A 13,662-nucleotide genomic window follows, 5' to 3' on the forward strand; every position below is an offset into this window, starting at 1 on the left:
TGCATCCCGAGCTTGCTGTGGATTGCACTGTGCACATGCACAGGCTTTGTTGCCATAGTAACACAAGTACTCACTTACCTGGGTGTTGCACAGTAGCACCCCCTGGGTGCAGGCGGTCGTCGATACACGGCTGAAGAGCCACACACGAAAACAGCAACGCACAATTGGCTCAGTTTATTGTGTTTCATTTTGTCACGAAGGGGCAGTTCTATTCTGGCAGACGCGGCAGAGTTATGTGATAATTTGAGTCTTTTTTGTAATGTGCTCGATACTTTATTGCTCATTTGCCTCTTTTTTTCTAAAGGACTGTAGCCTGCGAAAGTGCTTTAAAGAGGGGGAAATTGTACGTTTTGGATCTTTTGGCTATTGAGATGAAGTGAAGAGGACAGATGCTGAGCAGGACTTTGGAAGCACACCAGCGTTTACAGTCAGCGGGGCATGACACAAACAAGCCATCCCAGTTTGTCTTGGTCCTCGTTGTTTGTTTGGCGACCGTGTCGTAAAAATAAACCAAAATTGTTTTGAACTCGAATGATGTTTCTGTACATGGGTTTTACAAGCTGTGGTCATGCTGGATACGCACAGCCTCAGTCACACAATCGACTGCACTGTTCGTTAAGTTCTGTGACTGGATGACTAAGGGTAAAATACCTAATTGCCATATTCTCTGACCGTGATTTGATTTGCGATATAATCACCTTCAGTTCAATATTCACTGGTCTTATATATTAACAAGTTTAACTCGTCGTACGTCATGTCTTAAATAAACTTGGTGTAATAGACATTTTTCTTTTTCTCAGCAGAAAAAGCATTGGTTACACTTTATATTAGGGAACACATATTCACCATTAACTAGGTGCTTCCTAACATATAATTAGCATACTAGCCCTTTATTAGTAAATATTAAGCACGTATTAACACCTTATTTAGGGAAAATCTTAATTCATGTCATAGTGGTAGAATAAGGTGTTAATAAGTGCTAATAGTTACTAATAAAGAGCTAGTATGCTTCTTATTATGCATGTTAGTAAGCACGTAGTTAATGGTGAATGTGTTCCCTAATATAAAGTGTTACCAACGCTTACAGAAGCGTCTTTTTTCTTTCTGAATTGATTGATTGGGATAGAATTAAACTGCGTGATCATTATAGCGTGACTAAAACAACAACTCTCATGGTGGCCCAAGTTTTTTGCACAGCACTGTAGCTTCAAAACATGATGAAATTGATTTAAATGAGTAAACAATACATTTTTTAAGCCCTAAGATGTTCTATGTACCTCCTCCTACACGTCACCTGGGTCATTTACAGGCTGTAATAACAATGCAGCAATATTTATTGAGAACATTAATGCAGTGGATGTAATGTACTTGATGCAGTTCAATACTTACCGTCTTCCATTGTCTTCCCCCTCGTTTTTTTCACTGTCCTTTCTCATATAGTAGCACTCAGCGTTTTTGAGCCTCGCGCTCGGCTCAGACGCTTTATTGATTCTCATCTCTCTTTCAAACGTTGTCTCTCTGCTCCTCTCATTAGAGTAACAGGGTAACTCTGAAGATGGACGTCTCCCACACGGAGCACTCTCACGTTATCGGCAAAGGTGGCAACAATATCAAGAGGGTGATGGAGGAGACAGGGTGTCACATCCATTTCCCAGACTCCAACAGGAACAACCAGACGGAGAAAAGCAACCAGGTTTGTGTGGCTAAAAACAAACAAACATATGGCTCATGACTTGATATGTGTCAGATATGTTCATTTTACATCTTTCAAACGTCTAAGCTGTTTGCAAAACACGTGTGTTCTTGATGCATTTGCGACTTACTCCATAAACGGCCGTTCCAAAAACTTCGCTCCATCTGTGCGGCAAATTTTCAGCAGAAAGAAATAAACAGACCACAACATGGCTCCATTAACATGCTGTCGCTGCTTTTTAGTTACATTTCTATAGTCTGCGGTGGGCGAAGCATGTTTCTGATCTATATGTAGGGTTTTTGGACAATGTTAGTTTTCCAATAACGTGATGTGGTGATTTTGACCAGATGTCTGTACCGACTATAATATCGGCTCATCTCTAACTTATTTTAAGACAGTTTACTGCTGATCAAAGAATACATCAAAAACGACGACCTACTATTTTGGTTTTTTCTGTGTATTTTAGAAGAAAAAGGCATTTTAAAGGCATGCATAGGTAGTGTCTCTGTGTTGTCGTTGGTTCTTCTCCTCGCAATAAATCTACAGACAGGAGCAACGTGGCGCTGATACAGACTGGTCAAACTGTATCGCAGTAAACTTAGTTTGGCTGTGGAAAGGATAATGGATAGCTACTGTCTCTGCTGGTAGTTTATGAGATAATGTGGTGTTTGGTGGGTTGATTCTCTTTTTAGGCTTCTTGACCTTAGATTCAATTATAGGGAAATCTTAACTTGAATGTGTCTTGGCTTAAAAATAACATATTTACTGGCTGGCTAAAACCATTGCAGAATAACTAATTTGAAGCCTCGGGCACTTTGTGCAAGTGGACACTAAGGTTGTGTGTAAATGTGTTGACTTTGAAAGTGATTCTCACTGCTCACACATTCCCTTATACTTGACACGGGTCTTCGGTTTCAACCATAATAGTCTTGAAGTCGTGAACTTATCCCGTTGAAAAAGTATCTCGGGTTGTTTGGTTTCTTTTTGCGCTTCTGAAAAAGAGGTTTTTAATGTGTGAGTGTATTAACCAAGTGTCACGGGGTTTCTGACTGGATGGATTTCAGAAAGTTGATTTGTTTGGCTGCTCTGAAGAGCAGTGGGATCCTAGTGTAGTTACCATTAAGTGTAGTATGAGTTGTTGGAGCGAGCGCGCTGCCAGGCACAGCATCACGCTCTCTGCCAGGTTGCTCCACAGTACTGTGTGCACCTGCGTGTGAAAGTGCGAGCTTGTTATATTTTTCTCCTTCACTGGTTTTGACCTCATCTCTATGTGTTTTGCATGTGCTGTTCTCAGACATGAACTCAGATTAATGTCTGGATCATTTTCCGGACGCTGTCTGCTTCAGTCACGTTCACGACAGCGGGAGAATCTCTGGAGGATCCTGACGAGGGGGTTGGCACCTGGCTTGTCCGCGCAGGAAGCGGGGCCACTCACCCGTTCGCTCGCTGTGGATTCTCCAGAGCTTCTCCTGTTGCGTCCTCACAGGAACTTATTTGGAGATTAAGTGGAGAATCTGGGGAGAATCTCCAGTTCAGCTTTTGTGGATCGATACGAAATGAATCAACTATTTCACTGATCGTTTTGAGTGTTTTGGTTTTCTCCAGGTTCTCCACTTTCCTCCCACAGTTGCAAACCATGCAGATTAGGGATTACGCAAATTGGACACTCTAAATTGACCCTAGGACTGAGGGTGTCCAGGGTGGGTACCATAGGGTACTGCCCCCCACAACCCCTAATGTGGAGGATAAAGCAGTAGAAGATGGATAGATGGATTGATTTGAGTGTTTTCTGATTGTTCAGCTTCTTAAATGTGAATATCTTCTGGTTTCTTTGCTCCATATAACAGAGAAATCATTAAAACAGAATCATTTTGGTTTGTGGACTAAAGGGAGACATTTGAGAACATCATCAATCACCGATCAACGTCTGACGGATTGTTTTCTAATCGACAGATTAATCGATTATGAGAATATCTGTTAGTTGCAGCACAGTTCACAGTTCACACACACACATACACGGCCCTCCACAGAATCTGCAGGGTTCACTTCATGTCTGAAGTCAAACTGCTCTGAGTCCTGCTCTTCACAGACAGATGAACAGCCTCCAGTCTCACTCTAATGACGCAAGTATAAGCCAATAACCAGCAAGAGGCTTATTTTACTGCCTCGAGCGATCTCATTTTCAAAAGCTCTCCTCGCTGCAGCGGAGACAACTGTGAAAATTAATTAATTACTTTTAATTCCCACTGGAACTGGAAGAATCCAGATTAAGTGTTAATTAACACGGCCGCACCGATTCTATGACTTTGTTTTTTTAATTTTGAAAGGTATAATTGTTGGTCACAGAACTACGCTGCAGGGTTTATGATGATGTGAAATAAATCCTGGTCAGACGTAAACCACTGACCTGTAGCTTTTGTTAAGTCATTTTTTTTCACTTACAGCCCTCAATACAAGATACTTTTAAAAATCTGGAGCAGTGGAGTCTGGTTTGTACTTGCTCACTCAACACTTGATCTTTTTCCACTTGCCTTTCATGTTTATCTTTCTCCAATCAGAGTAAATCACTCTAACAGTAGAAATCATTTCTCACGATGATTCATTGTTACCGTTAGTGACGACGTGACGCGACGACGTAAACCCTCGCGCCTCAGTTTAAACGTTTCCTGCTGTATGTGTTCTGCTCTCTACGCTGAAATGATGTTTCATTTGTATGCACCGGTCTGAGCCGGGCGAACTTGCTAACTCATTTACATATGTTGCCTTTTATTGTGAACAGGTGTCCATCGCAGGGCAGCCAGGAGGCGTGGAGGCGGCTCGAATAAAAATAAGGGTGAGTTGGAACGCGGCCACGTTTTGTCCAGAAGGGATACTCTATCCAGAATCTGTGTTTTGAGTGTCAAGTTCTCATTTCCTCCCCTGCAGACTTGTAAGTTTGTAGTTCTGACCTTCCTGCAACAAGGCGATAGTGGTTGACTTGAATTTCTCAGTTGACCTGCACTGGCTTCAGACTTCAAAAGAAAGAATATCAGTACATCCATGAAAAGGTTTTTAAAGTGACTACTGCAGCTTGCGTGTGTTCAAACCACATTTGTGAAATATGGTTGCTCTTTTGGGTTTGGAAGCAGGCATGTGGAGTCGTTTTATGGATTATAGTGCAGTCAGAATATGTTCCATTTCCCTTTTATTTCTGTAAGTACAAGGCAAATTAGGTTCAGGCTACGTTTCAGGGCACGGGTTCAAGTCAGACTGAACGTCGATGTGCAAACTCGTTACCTTCTTTGATGACTGGAGAGGAGGGAGCATTGACCTCTCATTCAGGAAGTGCTGTTTTATAACCGCGTGTGCAGCAGAGGAGGAGACACTCTTGGGTTCATCTCCTGTAACGGTTGCTTCCTCGATGAACAAAACAAGTTCCCTTACTTAATTCAAGGAGTGGAAGAGTGCCAGTATTATCATAGTAGGTAACAGTTCATTTGCAGGACACTTCCTCCAAGCCACAAGCACAATTGGTAAATTATTCCCAGACCTCTTCCCCAAAACAGTTCTCCAGTGCTGACATTAGCCCAAGCCCTTTTTCACAGATTGGTCTCCAGCCAATCTCCAAGTCCCGTCTCCATTTTGAGTTTTGGTTCTGACTGGAATCCTGAGCTCTGTCAGCAGACGACCTCTACACTCTTTTAAAAAGCCGTTGTATTTCGGTTTCCTGCAGTGAACACCTTCCTCTGCTGTGGACCGAGCGAGACTCACAAAGCTTTGTGTGCGCACCAGAGAATGAAGGAGTGCGTGAAGTGTCAAAGATTGTGGGGGGAAGAGAGAACGTCTCGGTTGGATATTTGTGTAGTGTATTTTGGCAAACGTCGGCACGTACCTTTCCGTGCTGAATGGTTGTTTTCATAAGGAGCAGAGGGCCCCAGCCCAGTTCATCTACCGAAAAAGTCAGACCTGCGCGTACCTGCGTTTCACAAAGTGGGATTGTAACGTCAGCTGAGCGAACCACAAAGATTGCTCTGGCCTCTTAAGAACACAAAGTCAGCGGATGAGCGAGGTGGATTTAAAGACACGTTTCCCTCTCTGTCAGCCTGGCTTTTTAAATGGAAACAGACCTGGATACTTACCTTTTTTATATGATCCCCATATGAACCGTCGAAAACCCACAACTAGTCCTTCTACAAATAATTCAAATCACGAATAAGCTGCACCATTTTTTATTTCTTTTTTTTTTATCTCAAGCCAATTTCCCTTTAATGCAGAAAGCAAGAAAACAGGAAGCAATAAGAGCACTGTGTCCATTTTAATAGGCAAAATACTGTGTGTGCACAGTAATTGCTCAAGAAATGCACAGAAACTCGTCCAGATTGATTTTTCCTATTACCAAAAAAACACACTTCATTTATGATTGCTACATTTAATAAACATGAAAATAGTTGTTCTACCAGATTTGGGTTGAAGAAATTGTGGCTCCATGGTGTTTGGGTGACTTTTAAAAATGTCAATCAGCCATCAGTTTCAGTCAAAGCTATATTTCACTGTCTTATTGAAAACTGAGCATTATTCATCTTCTAACTCTTGAGAATTAGCTATGAGAGGATGATTTTTGAAGGCACCACACAATGAAATGCAGCCAGATCCTGGGTGGCCTTCAAAACCATGTCCTCCAGTCTCGTTTTTGACCAGAAGAAGAAGAAGTAGCTTTGTTGTGTTATTCCTAAGCTGCATTAGCAATAAACATAGCGATGTTCTGTAGAGGATCTACTGTATTTCTGAAGTCTGTTTGAGTCTGCAACAAGTCGGTTGTTGGGGTGATGGATCCTCCGGGGGGTTTCCTGCAGCTCTCAGAGCTGGAGCTGACAGGCAGGTGATGAAAAGTCTGGCCAGTTTCTTTACCTTGGAGGTTATTTTTCCTCATCCCTCACCCTCGTGTCAGAAGAACGGAGCCCCCTGTTAGCTGCACTTTCAGACCAAATACATACGAAACTCAGATCTGCCAGGTAGACTTCTTTTGAAAGAAAAAAAAAAAGAGCTGAGGTCAGCTTCGCCGTAAAAATCAGCCTATTCTTCATTCAGCGCCTGACTCCTGCTGTTCTGCTTGTCCTCTCATGCAGTTCCCTCAGTGCTGACCTAAATTTCTCAAGCCCTCAGAGAGCGAGTGCTGAAACGTGATATAAATGTAAGGCCAAGCGCATATGGGACTGATCAGGGATGCATTTCTCTGGTCAGAGCAATTCATGCTGCTTGCCCTTCACTGGCAGCCAAAACCATAGTGGCACTCTGCCCAAGAGTCAGTGTTTGGATAACACTGTGTGTGTGTGTGTGTGTGTGTGTGAGTCCATTCTTTTACTTGTGAGTGTGTACGTGTACATTCCCTCCCGTCTGCCTGTATGGGTGTGTGCCTGTGTGATTTTCCCTCCCATGCATGCATAAGTATGTGTATACACGAAGCGAGGCCATCCTGTCCGCATCTGTTTTCTTTGAGTGACTGCCGTGATACAAATGACAGGAGCCGAGGAGCTGTAGCTGCTCCTGTGGTTTTCATTCAATGACTTGGAAGCTAATGTATGAGAATGAACATGGGCATAAATCGCTGATGTTCTGCAGGATTTTGAAACCATGGTGGGTTTTTTTTGTAAAAAAAAAAACAGTTTCCATTATGCGTAAATCAAAATTGACCACAGGAGAACACTGCAACATACTTGAATGCCACTGAAGGGGCGGTTGTACATCATTTCATTGAGGTCTACATTGTGTTTAGAAACCCATCTTTTACTGTGTTTTCACTGTTTGTGTCCAAATGTGATGTATGAGTGTCTAATGATTGTGTTATGAAAACTGGTTTCATTTCTTCAAACTGCAGTAATCCAGCAACTGCACTGGTGACCGCTCACGTTTCCAACTTTAATCCTTGCCCCTCTCTCCTCTCCTTGTACCTTTGCATACTGCAGGAGCTACTACCTCTTGTGTTGTCATTTGAGCTTCCCGCCATCATGCAGTCTGACCCCAGCTCCCCCACTGTGCAGCACATCTCGCAGACTTACAACCTCACGGTCTCCTTCAAGCCTCCGACGCGTCTATACAGGGCCACTGGGGTTGTTCGTGGCTCACAGAACAACACCAACGCAGTCAAGGTAAAGAGAAACTTCATTTATACGTTACATTCACATACACAATGCGGATTAAGTCCATCAACGCCACACGACCTTATAGTGGTGATTTGGAGTTTGACTGAAAACACAAAGAAGTTATCAGTCACATGTTCTCCTGCTGAAAAAAACAGCAGGTTCAAGGACTGCACGCCCCCGCCCGCCCCTGCTCTGCTGCTGTATACCCACAAACACTCAGTCAGGACTGATAGTATTGCCCAGCAGAGCCTGTTTTAGATGAAGGATGCAGTGTACAAATTTGAGCTGCAACTAATGAATATTTTCATAATCAATTAATCTGTCGATTATTTTCACGATTACTCGAGTAATCGTTTGGTCCGTAAAATGTCAGAAAACGATTAAAAAATGTTGACCAGTGTTTGTCAAACCAGGAAATGATGACGTTCCCGAATGTCTTGTTTTGTCCACAAACCAAAATTATTCACTTTGAATGATTTCTTTGTTATATGGAGTAAAGAAATGACGAGTATATCCACATTTAAGATGCTGAAACAATCAGAAAATCTTGATTTAATAATGAAAAAAATTCAAACCAATTCATCGATTATCAAAATAGTTGACATTGATTAATAATCGATTAATGAAGTAATTGTTTCAGCACTAATACAAATAATGTTACAATATTTAAATTCAGAAAGACCAAATAGAGGGAGATTAATATCAACGACAACAAAGCTTGCGCACTGTAGCTTTAGTGGACTGCATTTATGAAGAACTACTACAGTTTGACTGATACTGACTTGTTTGTTACAGATACTTTGAACAACTATCTGAAATGTCTTGATCTGTGCTCTCTCTGCGCAGACATTTCAGATTAGATATAATATTTGTGTTAGCACTCGCTCCTCTCTGCCCGCTTACATGGCAAGCCGCAGGAGAAAGAAAGGCTTTCCAAAGCTCCACCCCAACGCTGTCAGCGTCCTCACTTTTCCTCGTATAAATTGCCTCATTGCTCTCGGCACCACGGGAGCAAGAGAAGTGCTGAGAGATGTTTGGTAGCTTGAACAGGACACTGCTCTGCGTGACTCTTTTTAAATAAACCCACTAATATACCAGCGAGTCGAAACATGTCTCCTGAGGTACGTTTTTGTTTGGGTTTCTTTCGGTTTTCCTTTTCCGCTGCCTCATTACTGTGCTTCTCGTAATACCTGTGCACATGCTGTACTGGCATAGGAGTGTGGTGGTGTCGTCCCATTAATTCTGCCGAGATACCTTCCTCACCATCTCACTTTGACGGTCAAGTGTGGGAGAGTTAGTGACCTCTAATGGTGAGACTGCAGGCTGTAACCAACAGAGGCTCACCCCTCCTTCACATACCAGAAAGGATGTAACACTCTCTCCACTCTCTGTGCTGTTTCCTAGTCCTCCTCCTTTGGTTTAGGCATCGGGTTTATGTGGGTGGAGGCCTTCTTTGTTTGTGTAGGGAGCTTTTTGCTTAAAAATGCAAAGTACTTGTGCATTCGGGCTTCTGTAGAACCATGGTAGTGCAAGATGACGGCCTCCATAAAGCCCTGACCCAGAGTACATGTAAAACACCTTCGCTAAGGCTTTGGAATCTAAACCATTTCAATTATAAAGCAATTACACACTTATACAAATATACTAATGGGTAATAAATGATGGCAAACCCTCCTAAATGTTACACACTGGACCTTTAGACGATTGGACCTGGAGCTCATAACGGTTACTGGGCTCTTTGCACAGTGAATGCGAACATGCATGTGTTTCCTTGCTGCAGCGCAACCTCCCGAGTGTGTGGTGGGTCCGTGAGGTCAGTCAGATTTGGGAAGCAGGCCAGATAAAAGCTGAAGGATTTGGGGAATATGTTTGCTATGTAATGTGGTGGTGTGAGACCCTTGAAACACCTTTGAGGACTGCCAAAACCACTGCGGATTGTTGTTATGCTGGCCGCAGTGTGTAGAATCCTGTTGCACACTGGAAATGACTTACTTTACTGGGCCAAGTGATGGTTCGCAGCAGCACGGCAGAGCCTGTGAGGAATTAGACGGGCCAGCAGATGCTGTGGTATATACAGTAATAAATAGTTTCCATTGGTAATACAGAAAAATGCTCCTGCTTATTTACTTTGGGAAGCTGGCAATATACTTATACTTTCTTTTTTTTTACATTAAATATCCATCATTTGTAGTGATTGAATGTATGTGCATGTCTCTTTCGTCAGTGTAACATTTAATGCTTAATGCTGCAGTTTGTACAATGGAGGGATGTAGGAGAAAAGGTAAACAGGAAGTAAAGCTACAGCAAGAGTAACACAGCCGGAAACCAGCATGTTGCTTACTGCACTTCAAAATAAAAGCACCTGCAGTTCCATATTTTATCTCATTAAGTCTTGGCAAATCTGAGCTGTTGTTTGCCAGGCAATCTAGGAAACAGTTTATGGATTAGTTAATAATGAAAACTCTTGGTTTTAGGAATTCAATATCACAAATTATCAAGTCAAAAAGACAAAGCTATATTAAGTTATATTACTACACTTGATGTTGAATCATGTTCAAGACAAAAAAAAAGGAGGAATAATGATGAAGTCACATCCTTTCATCACAAACTCACCCCAAGATACATTTTAAACTTCTATCCTCAGACCAGCTGAAAATATTGTAGTTATGTAACAAAAACAGATTTTTAATTGAGGAGGACTTCATGGATTCCACAGTCTGTTCATCTGTCACATGCTGTCTTGTTTTGTGCAGAGAGGCACCGCTCTGTTGTTAGAGCACCTGGCCGGAAGCCTGGCCAGCACCATCACCGTCACCACCCACCTGGACATCGCACCGCAGCACCACCTCTTCATGAAGGGCCGCAATGGCAGCAACATCAAGCACATCACTCAGAGGACGGGAGCCCAGATCCATTTCCCCGACCCCAACAGCCCCCAGAAGAAATCCACAGTCTACATTCAGGGCACAATTGAATCCGTCTGCCTGGCGCGGCAGTACCTCATGGTGTGTACTTTCTGTGTTTATTGACATATGCTGGTCGATTAGGAAAAGCTTTAAATGAGACTATTTTTTTTGTTGTGTAATGTTGCGTTACTTAAATTCTTCTAAAAATTAGTCAAATCTCTTAAAACGTACACTCTGTGACATTTAGAAACATTTATTGGAGACGTTGTTACTGCTGAATATCAATATAAGGTGATTGTACACTTACAAGAAGACCATATAAGTATAATTATCTTCAATTTGTGTTATATGAAAAAAGAATTCACCCAGAGTTCACACACTGGACCTTTTAAATCCATGGAAATACATATTTCTATTCTAATGTTGGTCACCTTTTAAGACTTCATCCTCTTTGTTTGTCTATAACCTGTGGAGGAAAAGCACCCCTAAAATATCAGAGTGAGGAAGGAAATAATGGACTCTGCATGTTACCCTGTGTGTTGTATTTTTGTGAGCACATACACACGCTGCTCTCACCATAAAGTCTAAACACACAGGGAAACCAAATGAGACAACAAGACAACTCCCATGATCCCACGCTGCTTCCTGACGTCATCGACTAAAGTCCTTTTTTTTTTTGGATTGTTTTGATTGAGAGACACCTACAGGCAGAAATCCCATACTGTACATCTACATTGCTAAGCCTTGTTTATACAGTTAGTGGGCGGCAACAACAAGTATATTATTTTCACTTACAGATTCCACATGCTGTGTGGAAGCTAAAATGGGTGTCATTGTTTCCCTATCGTCCTGGTATGTGTGAATGATGCCTGGGTTTTAACGTAGGGTTGGAAGTGCCCTGAGAGAAGGTTTACTTGGCTCTGCTCAGGCCTCTGAAATGTTCACGCTGCTTAATCAACAATCTCAAAGTCAGCCGTCATGACTGACTTATAGCTGCCGCATGGCCTGCGTGTGAGGTGGACACACACACACACACACATTTGCAGAGACTTGACTGATTTCTTAAATGTCCTCTGTGTATAAAGATTATCTTAACTGGTGTTAACGGTTTGGCTCGCATGCACGCTAGGTTTTTCGGTGGACTGGAATTTCATGCCTGTCAGTATTTCAGGGGTCAGCACATTAGTATGAGTGTTTTGGACCAGAAGGAAGTTGCCTCGCGTTTTAAATGTGTTTGGTTAAAATGTTATGCGGTCATTCTTGTCTTGTTGCCTGTGACCACTGAGCTTCCCCCTTATCGGAATTACTTGAGAGCATAATCAGAAGTCTGCTCCCCCGACGCGATGGCTTTTTAATTACAGTTGGCTTAAAGCCTCTGCTGAGCTGGTGCGTATAAGACGTAAACAGCTTTGGCTGTCTGTTTGGAGATCCATAATGTGGGGCAGTAACTCTGCCTTCTCTTTGTCTGCGGTCTCCCGTTTGGCCCCAAAGACATTTACCAGATGCCAAAGTTGTCGCAGTGACCAAACATGACTTTCTCCTCGTCTGGATACGGGTCCTCTCAACTGTCTGTCTGCGCGGGAGTGAAACACATCGGATTTATGAGGGAATGAGATGAAGAAGCGAGAGGTGAAGTGCAGAAAAGTAGGGGAAGGGAAAAAGGTGGTTGAGAGAGAGAGAAGAAAAGCATAATGAGGAGAAGGGGAATCACTGTCAGAGTGAAAGCCGCCCTGCCCGCAGTAGCGTACTGTGTGATTTGGACTCTCCGAGCCAGACTGTAGATTACAGCTTCACTCTCGGGCCCTGTCAGAGCCATCCTGCTCCTATACTCTGCTGCTAATTACACCCACTCACAATAGGAGCGCTGTCCAGCTCTCAGCCCAAAATATAGATGTCTGTGGTGCTTGTGGTGGTGATCATGCAAAACAGATTGCACTTGGCGGAATTTCCCCGAGCCCTGTGTGGGATGAATCCAGCAGTGAATCTTGTATTTATTGGTATGGCTAGCATGTAGGTCCACAAATGGTAGAGTAAAAGAAACTTTACGGCTGTTATGAGAAGAACCCTGTAATACAGGAGCAAAGATTATGCCAAATTATACTGGTTTTTTTAAAGATATTAATCTGCAGCTGACCTGAGAAATCAATAATGTTTTGTTTTGTTTCTTTTCACCACAGGGCTGCTTGCCTCTGGTCTTAATGTTTGACATTAAAGAGGACATTGAGGTGGAGCCCCAGTGTATCACGTTGCTGATGGAGCAGCTGGATGTCTTCATCAGTATCAAACCAAAGCCAAAACAACCCAGCAAGGTATGACATCAGACTTATACTTGTGGTGGCACGAGAGAATATTTACCAAACCTCACACATTCTGGATTTTTTTTTTTGTCTGACAAATACCGGAGTGGTTGTTAGTCTTTATTTATGGTTATGGCAAATTGCTGTTTCATCCAGGAGGAAGCAACTACTAGTTCCATTGACACACACATACATACACAGTGCTTTAAAGTGCACGTTAAAAGTCTGATTTTAGTCAGACTAAGACTATATTTCAGTTTTCTTAATGTACTTAATGTACGGACTGACATGCCAGGATAATGTGACTCATAGTCCGATTATCATCCATCTCGTCGTCTGTTTTTCTGTGACACAAAGGTCAACAGGAAACGGATTCAATACGCACTAGCTGATAGAGTGATGCAGCACCAGGCCGTATACCGCCAATAAATCGATTTTCTCCTCCGCATGTATACTCAGGCTCTGCAAATTATCCGATTGCCTGTCTTAGTCAGACTATGGCCTAAACTCGATGAAACTGTGCATGTAAACATACTGACTGATAAGCAGAAGTCACACACTTTATTTAATATACTCACTATTATCTACAATCAGTTTCTCTTTATAACCTTGTGTTGAACTGCTGATAACTGTTGACATAATCCAAC

The 13,662-nt window shown here is 42.5% G+C and overlaps 1 protein-coding gene across 1 annotated transcript in view; it reads left to right on the plus strand.

The window, feature by feature from the left end:
* The window catches only part of LOC131474304 (protein bicaudal C homolog 1-like), a 67,484-nt gene that overhangs the window by 36,496 nt on the left and 17,326 nt on the right, over positions 1 to 13,662 (plus strand). Inside the window, exons 5-9 of the mRNA XM_058652103.1 lie at positions 1,535 to 1,693; positions 4,473 to 4,526; positions 7,636 to 7,818; positions 10,566 to 10,817; positions 12,896 to 13,027. Coding sequence (XP_058508086.1) covers positions 1,535 to 1,693; positions 4,473 to 4,526; positions 7,636 to 7,818; positions 10,566 to 10,817; positions 12,896 to 13,027 — 780 coding nt within the window. The remainder of the gene's footprint in view (positions 1 to 1,534; positions 1,694 to 4,472; positions 4,527 to 7,635; positions 7,819 to 10,565; positions 10,818 to 12,895; positions 13,028 to 13,662) is intronic.

Source organism: Solea solea, chromosome 15, assembly GCF_958295425.1.
Source record: "Solea solea chromosome 15, fSolSol10.1, whole genome shotgun sequence".
In the NCBI taxonomy this organism is placed as follows: Eukaryota; Metazoa; Chordata; class Actinopteri; order Pleuronectiformes; family Soleidae; genus Solea; species Solea solea.